The 16117-nt window shown below is 39.0% G+C and overlaps 1 protein-coding gene across 2 annotated transcripts in view; it reads right to left on the bottom strand.

Moving 5' to 3' along the window:
* The window catches only part of JMJD1C (jumonji domain containing 1C), a 109406-nt gene that overhangs the window by 82256 nt on the left and 11033 nt on the right, over positions 1-16117 (bottom strand). The window contains exon 2 of one of the 2 annotated variants that reach the window (XM_087702665.1): positions 3382-3546. In XM_087702665.1, coding sequence (XP_087558791.1) covers positions 3382-3546 — 165 coding nt within the window. Of the gene's footprint in view, positions 1-3381; positions 3547-16117 lie in introns of those variants that run through there. The other variant, XM_087702666.1, reaches the window with a different exon arrangement.

The raw sequence follows: 16117 nt of genomic DNA, 5'->3' as shown, positions 1-16117 counted from the left end.
GCGAATTCGTCGTACTTGGCTGAAGTTAATTCCTTGACTTTATTATGCATTAAGTCAGAGGCCTCTAAAATCCCCAAGTACTTGTAGCCTTCTTCTGGTTTTACTGCCTATAGCATTTCTTCATTCTCAAGTTCTATTCCATCATCTTCTATGACCTTGCCTGCTTTGGTTGCCATTGCTGCACATTTGTCAATTCCAAACTGCATACTAATGTCTTGGCTGAATTCTTTTGTGCTTTCAATTAATAAATTCAGTTCAGCTTTTGTTTTACCAAACAGCTTCAAATCATCCATGTATACTAAGAGCGAAATTTTCACTCCTTTCTTTGCAAGTTCCCATCCACAGTTCATCTTCTTCAAGATGATGATGAACCTTTATGTATAATCCAAAGGATTGCTAATCTTCCTTACATGGGTACGATTCAATATTCATATTCAATTATACTCATCATAACACTACACATTGTATACATTAGTAACATTATCAGTTATTTATTTACTATCTCTCTCTCTCTCTCTCTCTCTCTCTCTCTCTCTCTCTCTCCCTCTCTCTCCCTCCACATGCTGCAATTTGAGAAGGGGGAAAAAGAAGACTTTCTTTTTCCTCAAGTCCACGGAGGGAGATTTCCTCCTTCACAATGAAAACAGTCGGTGGAGCGCCTCATCCCAGCACTGGTCCCATGTCAAACAGGGGAAACACACACACTCTGATGGGCCAATCTCTCTGTCATTCCCCCCTCCCTGGGGAACTTGTTTCCCCATTGCATACCCTTTCTGCGCCAGTGGAAGGCGCTGGGCATCGGGGGCACTGCACCCACAACCGCCCACCACCTATCAGGGAGACCGCCGGCACTGCCAGGTGCCTCCCAGTGCAGGTGAGCCGTGGTTGGCTGGGTGGGAGGGTCATGAGGCTTCAGGCCAGGACCGCATGAGCACGGCTGCCCCACCAAGGATAGCGTTCGCCTCCGCTGCCTGTGAAGGCGGCAGGGAGCGGTAGGTCCTGCGGTTGTGAGTGGAAGGTGCTGGAAGCCTCCGGAGAGCCTCGGGGGGGGGGGGAATTTTTACCCTCCCCAGGCTCCTAGAAATCCTCTGGAGCCTGGGGAGAGTGGAAAAATGGGACCATCATGCACCAAATGTTAGCAGGGAAGGCAGGGGTCGCGCGCGCATGTGCGGGTGGTGGTGGTTGCATGCGCATGGGGAGGGTCTGCATGAATACTATTATGGGTGTGGCACACACACCCAAGACAACCTGCCCTCTCCCCGCTTTTGGCACGCGATGCCAAAAAGGTTCACCATCACTGCCTTAGGGCTATACTGTCTTAGATATGGGAGCATGTTCATTCTGTGAATACTGGATAGGTAGAAAGGTGGTCCCTCAGACTATCAGGCCCTATGACTTTTAACAGAGTAGAATAGGTAGCTGAGGGTTGAACCGTCTGAAGTCCTTGGAACATCACTGCATGGATCATGTTACCTAGCTGGGTAATGAAACATCTGCATATTGTGAAATGAAATGTCTGTAAGCAAACAACCAAGCTCTGAGAGCACCAAGGACTTCACACCTATGACTTTTGATTGTAACTTCCAGCACAACCAGTTTTCTGAATATGCAGATCTAATCACAACAGAGAACTTGCTTGGAAAACTTTAAGGACTGCAGTTATTTCCCTTCGAATATCAGATACTGGTCAATATTTGTCATAAATCCTGCCTTTTCCTTAAGAGTGCTCTCATTAATTAAGGAGCTTAAAATAGAGAAATGCTTATCAAGACAATATGTCTGTAATTACTAAAATGGAATGACTACTGTGTGCCCTGCATTCAGCCAAATATGAAACACCTTATTAATATCCATGAAAAGGATTGACCAACTTGACTCCGCTAGCTAACATTTTCTTTTAATAACACAGGGGAGGAATTTCATATTAATCTGCCTTAGATAAAAACACCTATGGTATTAGTGAAAGGCTTTTGGGAAATAGCCAAATTTCCAAAAATTTCATTGTTTCATAATAGAGGCGGTCCTTGCTTAATGACCATTCTTTATCAATTGTTCAAAGTTATGACGGTGCTGAAAAATGTGACTTATGACCAGGTTACTTTTTTTATTAGTAGTTCTGAAAATTCCATTACAAAAGTTTATTTGAGCTGGTGTATGACTAGCATATAGATTTCCAACTATTAAGATGAAAAAACAAGAGACAGAAATCTAAACATATTGGTTATGAATTTAATCAATTTAGATGAACCAAAGTACTTAGATAATTTTAAACTGTTTTAACAGTTCTGTTACTCTGTACATCCCCATTCAAAATCTCTTGGCAAAATCCAAAACCATTGACAATGCTACTTTTCTGAACTTTGAATGGTCATTAAATGAACTGTTGTAAGTTGAGGGCCAGATGTAATTAGCACCAACTTTTTCTAAATATTCTCTGAGAAAATTGAATAAACCTGACAAAATCTTTTGTAGAATTACTGTAATTTTCAGATTTTATTTATTTTTTAAATTTTAATCAAATCTAAAGAGACTAAAATCTTAAAAACCTTAAGATGATTTTAAGATCGTTAACCACTGATTTGTTAGAATCCGCTCTGCCCCAGATAGCCCACAAATGAAGGAAACTTGCATTACCAAACAAATCCACTGAAGAGAATCCTGAACATTAGAAGAAAGCAAGGGAAGCAACCATTTCAGAGAAGCTTGTATCTCTAGTCACATTGTAAGCCTTATTCAGGGATTGGCTAAACTAATGCACGATGGGTTCTCACTTGATGGCTCATTCAGAAATTAATACATTACAGATCAAAACAGCTGGGAGAAAAAAACTGCAACCCAAGTCTCTTTGTCTGTTCAGCTCATCCATGGTAGGCTGCATACAAAGATCCTCATGAGAATAAGAAATGAGAACAATGTTTAATTGGAAGCCAGTAACTTTGCACAGTAGCCCCAAGATGAACAAGAGAAGATCAGAGAGCATCACAAATCTCTGCAGGAAATGAAAAACATGGCTAGCAGACACTTATGCCTGACCCTTATGTAAGACAGAAAAAAACAGCTGAGCTAAGTGGCAGGAATAATGCCAATAGCAAAAAGTTGTAGAATACTTTCAATATGAAATTTGTGAAGTGTCAAAATAGAAGCTAGCAACAGTACATCCCAAATAGAGCAGTATCAAGATCCAATCTGATTTTAGAATTGAAAGAAGAAAAAAACAAGCTGCATGGTTTTTCTAATCAATGAAGAATACTACGTCATATGCCCTCATAACAGGAGGTTTTTACAAACAGACTGATTTAGAAATTGCAAACAGCAAAATAACACTACTGTATTTTCTAAAGTTTCTCAATGGAAGTTAAAAACATAAAATAGGCATCTTACCAGTGCAGGCCACTGAATATGCTTGAGTTTTGATCCCTGAGACTGGCTAGGATCCTTCCTCTTTGCCCAGATCAGTTGGTATTCCACAAGGAATGCTGCAAAATCTTCATAAACTTTAACCCATTCTCGTTTTTCCCATTCAAGATCATCAAATTCCACATATACCTAGGAACACAAATTAAACAATTATTTGTTTACTAATTTATTAAACAATTATTACTGCATAGCTTTACTACAAAAAGGCTAGCAGAACACGTTGATATTTAGAACTTTTCTAAATTATTTCATGCTTAGTTTTTAAGCTCTGATTTAAGAAAAAAAACACCGTATAAAATCTAATGCAACATTTGAGAACAAAGAATGCAAATAATAGATATCAAAATCTGATAAATGTATTCCCTCTTTTTCATAGATGGAGGTTAGCAAAGAGGCAGTCTAACAGGAAAAAAAAGAAATTTCAAGAAAATGAACTTTTAAAACATTTTCCACTCATAAAGAATACATGTTTAACTACAAATGACCATAACCCATATTTTGCATCCAACTTTGACAACGCATTATGATAATGGTTCCCTTTTTAAAGGACTCTTTTTCTGAATATATGAAATTCCTCCAGTTACTATTTAATTCCTACACGGGATAAACTATTGACTTACACTATTATATGAAAGTGTTACTGCACGTTAGGGGATACCCACAGGAAAAACTCAAAACGCATTGTTCTAAAACTGCTGTTGCACCAAAAACTTCTCTTTAAAATATATATTTGGTTTTAATCTTTAATGCTGTCTAAAAAAGTGAGAGAATCATTATTATAAATGAGAATGTCAGGAGAGAAAAAAATAGCATCCCTCAATTTTAATCTCCTTACTTGGTAAATAAGCATTAAAAAGCGGAAAGCGACTGCTACATTTACAATATTTAGCTGCAACCAAAGTAAGTTTCTATGTGGTTCATTTGTTAGCCAGCAAGGAAAGCTGTTTATTGATTGTGAGTTAATTAAATTGTGTTTGATTGCCGAATGTGTCCAGAAAAAATACTTATTTTAAGACTGAAAAAACAGTTGCCCCAAGAGTTGAGGACACTGGGAGCAACTTCAATAATCAATTAAAAAAGCAAATTATTTCTGGTGGTTTTCCTTGGCTCCAGATGAGTCCACAGATGTTACTAATACTGCTCAGTTGTTGTTGTTTATTCAAGGAAATGACTGAAGACTTAGCCTCTATAAATAGTTTGTGTGGAACAACTACAGGCAAGAACAGTTTCAAAGAAGTTGAGAAAACACTAGTTCAGTGCAACTTGTAGTCCATTAAATGCGTTTAAACTGACTGTGGTAAACATGTATGAGCAGAACAAACAGGCTTAGTTGCACAAATTTACATACCTTGTGAAAATGTAAGGATTTTTTTAAAAAGCCCATGGTTATTCATTGCATAGTCATCAGCAGGCACTTTTGTACAATATTTTAATCATGTGTTATTATGGAACCAATAGTATCAATGGTGAACTTATTTCAGTTTTGTGCAGTGTCAATTCTGTGCTTTTTTCTCAGAAACAGAACATTCTAGACTTGCCTTCATACAAAGCAATTCAATGGCTTAGCAGTGGAAAAGTTTTATAGGTAGTCCTTGAGTTACAACCGCAATTTAGACATGAATTGCTGTTAATAAGTGTTGTGTCATAAAGCATGAGTTCATGTGACCACTGGAGATCCAGGTGTCCTGTTGTCATAACCCAAGAAGCATGGGTCATAAAACAAAAATAGAGTCCCAGGTAAGAAGTATGGTATGCTACATGGGGGAGTGCCCTTGGAGGCAGGGAAAAATTTGGGTGCAAGTTGGGGGTGGATGTTGTGTTGTGGTATTTTCGAAGTATTCATCAGAACACATCAAGTTTTACACCAGAAATCTAACTAGCAGAGATAAAAATGAACAGAAGCTTTGATTCCTTACACATTTTCAACAAAGCAGTTGAAATTCCCTTTAAAATACAGCTTAAAAAGTCACCTTCATAAAGAGCTACTGCATGTTATTTAGTCAACTCTTCCAAATGTGGTATATTTTACTTTATGCTTTGATTTGGCAAGAAAGCATTTCACTCACATGAAAGCTCTGAAAATCAAAATGCCAAAAATTTCAGAATCCAAATTTAGAAGTACACTTTAGCTTGTTTCTGCAAAAGATACTTAATACTTACACAAATAGCTAAAATATGTTAAGAAATCATATTTGTTTGTGGGTCTGTTTATAACAGTTTCTCCTTTTAAGTAGCATTTTAAAATGCATTAACATTACTATAATAAGATATTAACACAGTTTAAAATGTCTAGCCTACTGATCATAGAGAACACTGGCAGCTTCTCAAACATCTGTTAAAGATCAGGTTTCACTTGCATGGAAGCAATCAATGGAGCTATGCAACTCTTAGCAGGTCCAAAGAAATACTCAGTTCTAATAAGTGAACTGAAAACAGTTGATGAACTCTTTAAAATACTTCTAAATATTTTTCTTTAAATAAGTTTACATTGTTAAAGTAATGTTTATACACACACCTACACACAATTCTGCAATTTGGTAGGGCAGTAATTTTAGTTTGGATTTTAATTCAAAGAGTTGTCTGTATTTAGATAAAAATGGAAGCCATATTATCAGTGAAAAACGATAGGCTAACTTACAAAAATGTTTTTGATCCTTTGTTTAATTGAAAAATGAATTTTTTTATGAAACTCTATGACATGTTATTAAAATTACTCGTTTCTGCTGTAGATGTCACATCATGCAGTACTTTTATTTACACTTAAGCCTCGATTTTGAGGATACTGTTTTAAAAATGTTAAACTACTACAAGTGGTCCTCAACTTATGACCACAATTGAACCCAAAGTTTCTGTTGCTGAGACATTTGTTAAGTGAATTTTGCTCCATTTTATGACCTTTCTTGCCACCGTTGTTAAATGAATCACTGCAGATGTTTAGTTAGTAACACGGTTGTTAAGTGAATCTGGTTTTCCCATTGACTTTGTCAGAAGATCGTAAAAGATGATCATAAGACATCGGGACACGGTAATCAAAAAAAATAAGTCAATTGCCAAGTATCTGAATTTCGATCATGTGACCATGGGGATGCTGCAACAGTGTGAAAAAGTTACTTTTTTCAATGCGATTGTAACTTTGGTCACTAAATGAACTGCTACAAGTCAAGGACTACCTGTGTATAATTTCCCATAAAGTAGGAAAGGGGAAGATACAGTTTCTGATCATCAGTGAATCACTTCTGTAATCACATTACTTCTTTGGGTTGACTGCAGGAAAAATAAAGACAACCAACCAACCACTCTTTTATCTGCTTTTCCTATATTTGTAACTACAATCTGTTAGTTTGTGAAACTGCCATTCAGTAGACATAGGATAGAGTGATTAGCTGCACTGAGTCAGCAAAAAAAGAGAGCAAACAGGAGTTCAGGAGGGAGGGTTGTACTTTGTTCATCAGAGAAATGTGGAGAGGGAAGGGATTGCTATAACTGCAGAAAGATGACACACTTGTCCTCAAGGATCTTAAAGGATGTCATGGAGAAGAGAGGGCAGAAATGCATAGAGGTGTTCCCGAAGCAGGCAAGGCAGGAAGTTTCACGAAATCCAGCAGCATCATGAAAAAAATATCCTAATGTAAGAGCCCTTCATAGGATCACATAGTCTAAGGAAAAGCCAGATTTGCCTTTGCCAGAAATGTTTAAATAAACACCAGAGTAGTGGATTCCTGCACTGGACTTGGAATGGACTATGCTAGATGATTCGTCAAATCCCTTCTGTCCTTTAGTTTATGATTTTGTGTCCATTCTGTGCACACATCCTGCTGTGTGACCTTCTATATTTCCACCAGTACAGAATCACAATTATCAAATTTATGTGGCACTTAATGTAAATCACAGTGGCTTGCAATAAAATAGAACAAGTCATCCTATTATAATAGCAGATTAAGTTATTTAAACAATAAAAAGCAACACCAATAAATTATAAGTACTTTTAACAAAATCTGATTTCATATGTAACCAAATGTCCTCCAGAAGTCTCTACTATATTCCAAAAGGCAATAACTAAGGGCCGGGGTAGCCTATCTTCCAGAGGGAGGCAGTTTCAGAGAATGGGAACCATGATTTAAAAAACCCTAGCTTCCCGCTGTCCCCACCCCCCAAAGAAGGCAAAGTAATTTTTCTTGAGAGGATCTTGTGACATATTGTCTTAATTGGTACATATGATCCTTTAGATAAGAGATATCAAACTCAAAGTCTATCGGCCAGATGCAGCCCACAGGATACTTAGATCTGGCCCACGGGCCCACCCTGGAAACAGCAACCAGCCCACAGTGCTTCTGCCAGTGAAAACGGGCTCCCAAACTCCGTTTTCAGCTGCCATAGTCTCCTGCAACCCTATGCCAATGAAAATGGAGCTCGAGAGCCCGTTTTCACTGGCAGAGCACTTGGGACATCCCAGGCACCCCCGACAAGGCATGCGGCCCTCCTGAGCTCAGGTTTCACTGGCAAAGAGTTGTAAGAGGCCATGGCAGTAGAAAACGGAGCTTGGGAGCCCATTTTTATTGGCAGAGCACTGGGGCCACCCCAGGAGTGATGTTGAGCTGGCCATGCCCCCACCCCCAGGTCAAACACAACCCTGATGCATCCCTCAATGAAATAGAGTTTGACATCCCTGCTTTAGATATTCAGGTGATAAGCTCGCAGTCATGGTAACATCTGAATTGAGCTTGGAAACCAACTGATAACCATTGCAGGGCCTACAAAATGGTTGCCATACATCCAAAGTAATAATCAGCAGTTAATTATGTGGCTATTGCACTCTGGATGAATTCTACCTTCAGGTCTTTCCAGGCAGTGCTATTCCACCCAATGATGAACAAGCAGTAAATCCACCTTCCCAGGGTTTCAATTTGTTTTTTCCCATCCAGACTCTCAAAGCCTCCTGTCAGCTCTTGAAGGCAGATGAGACTAGGAATCCATGTGTAGACTAGCATTACTTTTATTGCAAAGCTATAACAGAAGAATTGTGCAAGTCTGAGTTATTTCATCTCCTCTCCATCTTCACTTTATTTTCATGAGGACTAGGGAGACTTTTGTCTGACAATTTACTCAGGTTAAATCCCTACCCTGGATTCGGTCCTCTTTTCCAGGATAGCCTTGGAAAAGGTGTTTTATGGTACATAAAGCACTTTCAGCCTTTGTTAATTGTCATTCCACCCACATGAATGTATTTTGGGAGCTGCAAGGTCCCGAAATCACATCACCATGGTTCTACATAGTCACTTAAGAAGAGTCTTGTGGATAGAATGGGCATTGAAAAGAGAGATTCTTAAACTGTGACCCAAGAATAATTTTCTTTCCATTTTAACACGCATCTTTGCAGCAGCAACCCCAAACTTAATTCTTGGTTCACAAACAAGCAGTTACAAATTGCTCTATTACACCCAAGATATGCCCAAATTATCTTCTGGGAGGGTAATTACCCTCAGTTTAAGAATTAAGAATCACTGTTCTAAAAGGTTGCTTCCTTTCAAAAAACAACTGAGGATAGGATTATGCATTGTCTTTCATCTCAGAGCCTGGTAGCTCCAGCTCCCTTTCTTTCATTTTCCTGATCCTACAATGGCAGCTTGAACCAATACTATGTTCTGTGATTTAACTGCTGGCCCCAAAACAAAAGATTACTGAAGACCATTTACATTTGCTTAGCATAGCATTTTGCTTTACTAAGCCATTTTATACACAAAATATTATTGTAAACAGTAACAAATGTGCTCTAAAAGAACAAATGCTTATCAGTCAGCTTACAATCTTTCTGGTTTTCACTTTGAAAAAGTATTATTGTGTTAGCAAAAAATTAATACAGCACTTCCAAAGTATAATTTGTGGTCAAGGACCCATCCTTGTAAAAAAAATGCAAATAATGTACAAATATTGATTTATTTTCCTCCTACCTGAGCTACACTCAGCACTTTTGTCAGAAGAGAAAGAAGAAAGCTCTTCTTTGAATCCTTCACTCAGAGTGCTGGAGACAAGACCCCCCCCCCGCCCCGTTCTACATGTGTGTAAAATAACAAAAGATAGGTTGAAAATAATCAGCAGTCCCAAAGTATAGTGCACTGGGTATGGCCAATAGAGCAACGAGTACCCCACTTCCCCTCTGTGCACACATTGCTCCCTCCCTTCAATCCTGTTTAGTTTATTTTAACTGAAGTTTTATATTTAATATTTTTAATATTTTATTCTGTTCAATGTCTGTATGCCACCTAGAGTCACTTGGTTCCACCACAAAATCGTGGAGGACAAAATCCCGCTCGACGAAAGCACGCATTTGATGTCATCACAGCGCGACGAAAACATCGCGCTGTGATTGAAAAATGTAAAAATAAAGCTAAAACCTTCCCCTAACCCCCCCAAACCTAACCCTAAACCTAACCCTAAACCTAACCCTAAATCTAACCCTAAACCTAACCGTTAACGTAACGAAAAACCTAACGCTAACCCTTAACCTAACGCTAAACCTAACGCTAACGCTCTAAACCTGACCCTAACCCTTAACCTAACCCTAACCCTAATCCTTAACCTAACCCTTACCTTTATGTGAATCGGCTTGCTTTAATTTTAATTTTATTTCAATTTTTAATTTTTTTTGTCACACTGTGATGACATCACATGCGCGCTTTCGTCGAGCGCGATTTTGTCCTCCGCGCTTTTGACGGGTCACGGAGTCACTTTTGGTGAGGTGGGCAGCATACGAGTTCCGTCACTTTAAAAAAAATTGGAAAAATAGCAAAGATTCTATAGAGATTTAACATTCAATTTCTCACTTTTTCAAAGTTGGGCTTTGTGCTTTTGGACACTTTTTTCCAGAATTTCTGTGAGCCCAATATCATAGCAGTATCAAATGAAGCAGCCAAACCATGGGTCCCTCTTGTATTTTAAGTTATATGCTTGATATAAATTGACTGTATTTTCATAAAACTATTGAATGTCTTAAATCATTGACTGTATAGTGTCTGAAAATAGATGGAACACTTTACTCCATTTGAAATACAGAATCCAAAGTATCAATTGTAATTATCCTTTCTCCTATGCATAAATCACGATACCCAATCCTTCATGATATACAAATGAAATGTTAATATGTGCAGTATATTTATTTTAACAATATGGAAGACTTTTATTTATTTATTAAGCTTATATGCCACCCATTTTATCTGGTGATTCTAGGTGGCTTATGGTCATTATAATATAAAACATTAAATCTTAAAACAATAAATAGTGACATTACATAGGATTAAAATTGGCAAAGTTGGGTAAGGGAGCAAGATGCATACGGCAGGTGAGGCCTTATCTCAGTCTTATTAACCACCTCCAGAATCACACACCCCAGGCTAGTTGGCAGAGTCAGGTCTTCAGACCCTTTCGGAAGGCCAAAAGAGTGGGTGCAGATCCAACATTGGGGGACACATTCCAGAGCACAGGAGCCACAACAGAAAAGTCTTGGTTCCTGCCAGCAGAATTCCTGGACCAATGGGATCTGCCAATCCTCAAGGGGGGGGAGATGGCTTCTCCAATAGCCTGCACCTGTGCTATGAAGGGCTTTATTTGTATGCCACCCATCGTGCTGAAGGTGACTCTCTATAGCTGTATTCTGAGACAGCTACACCTTCAAAAAACTCTTCAAGGGTAGCCCTATATAGAGTCCATTGCAATAGTTCAAGGGTGAAATGACCAATGTGTTGTGGCTGCCAGTGACCAGTGGAGCCGGTGGCAGATTCAGACAGTGAGGAGGTTGGGGAGGAACATGGGCCAGTCCTGAAGTCTGGGGAAGGCTCTGATGAGGGCTCTGTGTTGGAGGCAGAGATGGGACCAGGGCCAGCTAACAGTTATCAGCTGCCTTTGGAGTTGGATATCAGTGGGACAGAAGAACAGTTAGAGCCTGTTCCCAATGTGCCCATGCGCAGAGCTGCCAGGAGAAGGGAACAGTTAAGGAACAAGGGTCAACTCAGGAGTAAAGCCACAGGCGGATGGTGAATGGCCTTCACATAGGGAATAAAGAGGAGCAAAAGTTTGCAGGAGACAATTAGTTCACTTCATTAGGGTGAAGATATATTCCTGACTTCTTGCCAAGTAATTGCTGCTACAGCATGGCGTTTGGAAGATATTGGCCTGGCAGCTCTCCAAGCCTGATAAAGGTCTTAGTTGTGAAATCTCATGAAAGACTGTTTTCCAGGACTTTACAATATAATAGCAGAGTTGGAAGGGACTTGGAGGTCTTCCAGTCCAACCCCCTGCCTAGGCAGGAAACCCTATACCGTTCCAGACAAATGGCTATCCAACATCTTCTCTAGTGTTGGGGCATTCACAACTTCTGGAAGCAAGCTGTTCCACTGATTAATTGTTCTGTCAGGAAATTTCTCCTCAGTTCTAAGTTGCTTTTCTCCTTGATTAGTTTGCACTCATTACTTCTTGTTCTACCCTCAGGTGCCTTGGAGAATAATTTGACTCCCTCTTCTTTGTGGCAACCCCTGAGATATTGGAACACTGCTATCATGTCTCCCCTAGTCCTTCTTTTCATTAAACTAGACATACCCAGTTCCTGCAACCGTTCTCTTCATATGTTTTAGTCTCCAGTCCCCTAATCATCTTTGTTGCTCTTCTCTGCACTTTCTAGAATCTCCACATCTTTTCTACATCGTGGCGACCAAAACTGAATGCAGTATTCCAAGTATGGCCTAACTTTGCTGGAGAGGAATTCCCTTTAACCTAAATAAAAGAGATTTTATCAGGATGAGGACTCTGCTTCATGATATTGGGAAGCCTAGGTCAAAACACAGTGTTTGAGTGACTGGGCAGAAAGACCAGATCCAGGAAAGGGCACACAACACAAAATTGCCTAAAAGCTAACTATGACTGCCACTTCCTGTTTGAGCAGGAGTTGTGAGACGAGGCAAACACACTGGGTCTGTCTGGGATTGTGTAACCCCATCCATAACTCAAGATGTTAACATCTCCAATCCCTTTCAAGACTTTCATGTCACGTTTGACTACAGATTCACATTAGAGAGAACAATGGCTACTTATGGATCTCTCAAAAAGCAACACAGCATTTACATTTTGTTACAAATGAGAATAGCTCCCTAATATATTAGGGAGATAGTGGAGAGTACAAGTAGTATGTACAGATACAACTTAAAATCTGTAAGTGAAATGACTTCAAAATTATCCTTTTAAAAAGCCCTTTATACTTTTCTTGTCTTGCTGCTGTCCAAATGTATTAGGAGTACTAGTCCCACAATTTCCACCTACCATGTACAGTATATCTAACACATAGGGAAGAAACCAGTTTAGAGAAGACTATGCTGTATAATTTAAACCAATTTAAATTCGACCTCTTAAATTTGATCTTCGGAGATGGGTAAGCTACATACAATAAAAAAGCCAGTATATGGAAGCAATGAAAAAGTTGTTACACAAAACAATGTCTTCCCCCATCCACATCATTTGTCAGATTTCCAAAGAAAGGTGAAGTAATACTTGCTAGTATGCCAAAAATAGCTTTGGGTAAAATCTCTGAATCAAGGCTCACTACAGGCCCATTTAGAAACTCAACTAGTAGTTTCAAATATTGGCATCCATTCCAAACCACTATGACTAGAAAAGACAAAATATGTTTTGCAACATAATAATGCAACCCCTGATCTTTTCTACTTGAATTTTAATGACAGACCCAAATATATAAATTACAGGTTGTGTGTTCTGCTCCTTGAATTCCTATAGATTACTGTGGGCTAAAGTCCCGCCTCACTATCAGACAATATTTTTGTCTATCACGTGTGTAGTATACCAATTTTTGTAAACTCATTGTTTAAAATCTCAGCCAGATCACACTATGTACATATAGATAATTAACTGGGATACTGAATCATGTCATTTTTTAAACTTTTCCTTAATTCTTTTATAATCCTCTTATATATGAATGTATAAATGTATGTATGCATGTAGATCTGTAGAAATACGGCAGTAGGAAAGCTAATAATTATTTATGTAATATTTAAATTCATAATGCATAATAAATAAATTATCTTCTGACAAATCCATCCAAAAATCAGCATATTTTGTAAGCCTATTTTAAGGATTACTGAGAAAGTGGACAAGATGCCACATTGTTGTGCAAATACTAATTATGATTAATGAAAATATATATAAGACACTTATAAATAATCAAATTATGTTATCAGACTGGTATATAATCTATGAAAATTAAAGAGACCAAAATACAAAAGTTAACATGTTACTTTTAGAAATTCACATATTAACTTCTAATTGTATAGAGTACCCTATAAGCTACAACAGTAGGTCCTATGAATTTTTCAGCTGAATAAATGCTGAAGTTTAATTCTGGTAATCACAGTATCTGGTAAACATCAATTAATAATATAAAATTCACAGAAAGTATTAGCATAAAAAAGTCATATCACAGTACGATCAACAAGATATCAAAAATATGGCAGGTACTTTTATTTTTTTACTTTTACAACAGACAAGGAAACAATTAAAACAGGGTATATAGCAAAATATGATGAGAACTGTTATTTTCCAACCTTGGCAACTAAACTCAGTGACTGGCACTTGGAAACTCAATAGACATGATGGTGAACCTATGGCACGTGTGCCAGAGGTGGCACACAGAGCCCTCTCTGCTGGCATGCGCACCGTTGCCCCAGGTCAGATCTCCGTGGTGTTTCTTTCGTGAGCTTCTATTTTCTGACAAAACAGAAGCTAATGAAAGAAAAAGATATTACCTCTTGCTGCGCTGCTACTGTTGGGATGCCCTGCTTGCCGCCGGCCAGCTGGTCTTCAGGGCTCTGCTGCACATGCTCCTTTCGGTTTGGGCATGCGCACGCGCAGTTTGGGCACGGTGCCTGAAAGGTTTGCCATCACTGCTCTACAGCAATTCTTTCACTTACATTAGTGGGCTTCAGGAGAAAGTGTTAACAAAATTCTATAAGCCTTAACAGAATTATGCAAGGAAGAAGGGCTTAAAATCAATCATCTAAAGAGCAAAATTATGAATCTCAGTAAACATTAATAACCACATCGTTGTCTCATATATTAATAACAATTTGGAAATAATAGAACAACCAGTTCAGCTTAAAGAAAGTTAGTTTTATCTTATGATTTTATCTCACTAAACCTTATCCCACTCATGACCCAATCAATGTGCATTCAGCTCTTGGATCAGATTCAGTTCTTATAGCTGGTTAATGAAGTACTGGAAGACTGGTCCAGTGGGAAATTTAAAAAAAAACCCACATTTCTGTGATGCTTATAATTATTTGCATATGATGTCTAGACTGGAAAATACAATTTGGGTGGGAAAATAAAATAAAGGTTTTTGATTGAAGTAGCAAATCAGCAGCATTTCATTTTGAGACTGCCCACCTCTATATCATTTCAAAAATCCAATTGTTACTCACAGGCCTAAAAAGCATGGGAACTACTTATCTAATATAATGAGGGAGGGAGAAGCAGAAGAAGAGAGAGAGAGAAAATATGGGAACAACAGGCTGTTAATTGTTGCTGTTTGTGTGATCAGTTTTCTTTTAAAGACAAAATTGAACTTAGAAATAAAAGATTAACTTCCACTGAACCTAGTATTAATGTCCAATTAGATATGCACAATATTTTACTTTTTAGTTTTATTCACTGCACCATTACTGTATCATCAGGCATGTCACGATTTTATTAGGATTACTGCCTTGCTTTTTTCCTCTAGTAAAGGTTACTCGTAAAATAATCAGTAAGTTCTATACAATAAATGCCAAAAAGACAACAACAACCTGTAAAGAAATGATATTAAGCTAAAGCATTACTGACAATGTTTATCAGAATTTCAGCAATGCTTTTAAATACTGCATGAGCTCTTTTGGTTTCTGCCACACAAATTAATGGACAAATTCCCTAAAGAAACGCACACTAAGCAAATGCAAAGTCCCAGGAGCTGGGATGAAGGGCAAAAGGTGCATTCCATAAATTTACCTAAACTTCTAGGTGAAAGGGGAAGATCAGTACTGATAGGAAATCGAAGAGGTTATCTCATAGTAGTCAGTATTTCATCAAAACGCAGGCTGTACCAACATATACTGTATTTCCCCGAAAATATGGCAGGGTCTTATTTTCTTTTTACCTACAAAATATGGTTTGGGCTTTATTATGGGGTGAGGGTTTATTGTTTTGGGGTTGCTGGGCGGCTGCTCTCTTGCAAGAGGGCTCTCAAAGAGCTGGGCACAGCCTCATGGGCAAATGGCTGTGTTGTGCTGTTGCAGCAGTGTAACACAACAGCCATGAAGTGACCACGCTCACGAGCAGCCACCCGGCGAACCCCCTTTGCAGCCGGGCACAGCGCCATTCACTGACCTAGGGCTATTGCCAAGCCGTGTGAGCGCCTGTTCGCGCCACCCGCTCCCATGGCTTGGCGTCTTCCAAATGCCAATGAATGGCGTTCCGCTCTCGCTCATCCACCCCCCAGCCTCACAATGCATGGGCCAGCTCTCATTACGGAGCCAGAGCACTTCCGCCACCACCCTGGAAAGCCCTGGAAAAAGCCAGGCTGGGATGGCGGCGGAGGTGCCCTGGTTCCATAATGAGAGCTGGCCCATGCATTGGGAGGTGGGTGAGCGAAAATGGAACAACCGCTCAC

Source organism: Thamnophis sirtalis, unplaced genomic scaffold, assembly GCF_051295495.1.
Source record: "Thamnophis sirtalis isolate CommonGarterSnake01/CBP01778 unplaced genomic scaffold, rThaSir2_p1.2 scaffold_15, whole genome shotgun sequence".
NCBI lineage: Eukaryota > Metazoa > Chordata > Lepidosauria > Squamata > Natricidae > Thamnophis > Thamnophis sirtalis.
This window is presented reverse-complemented; position numbering and strand designations above follow the sequence as displayed.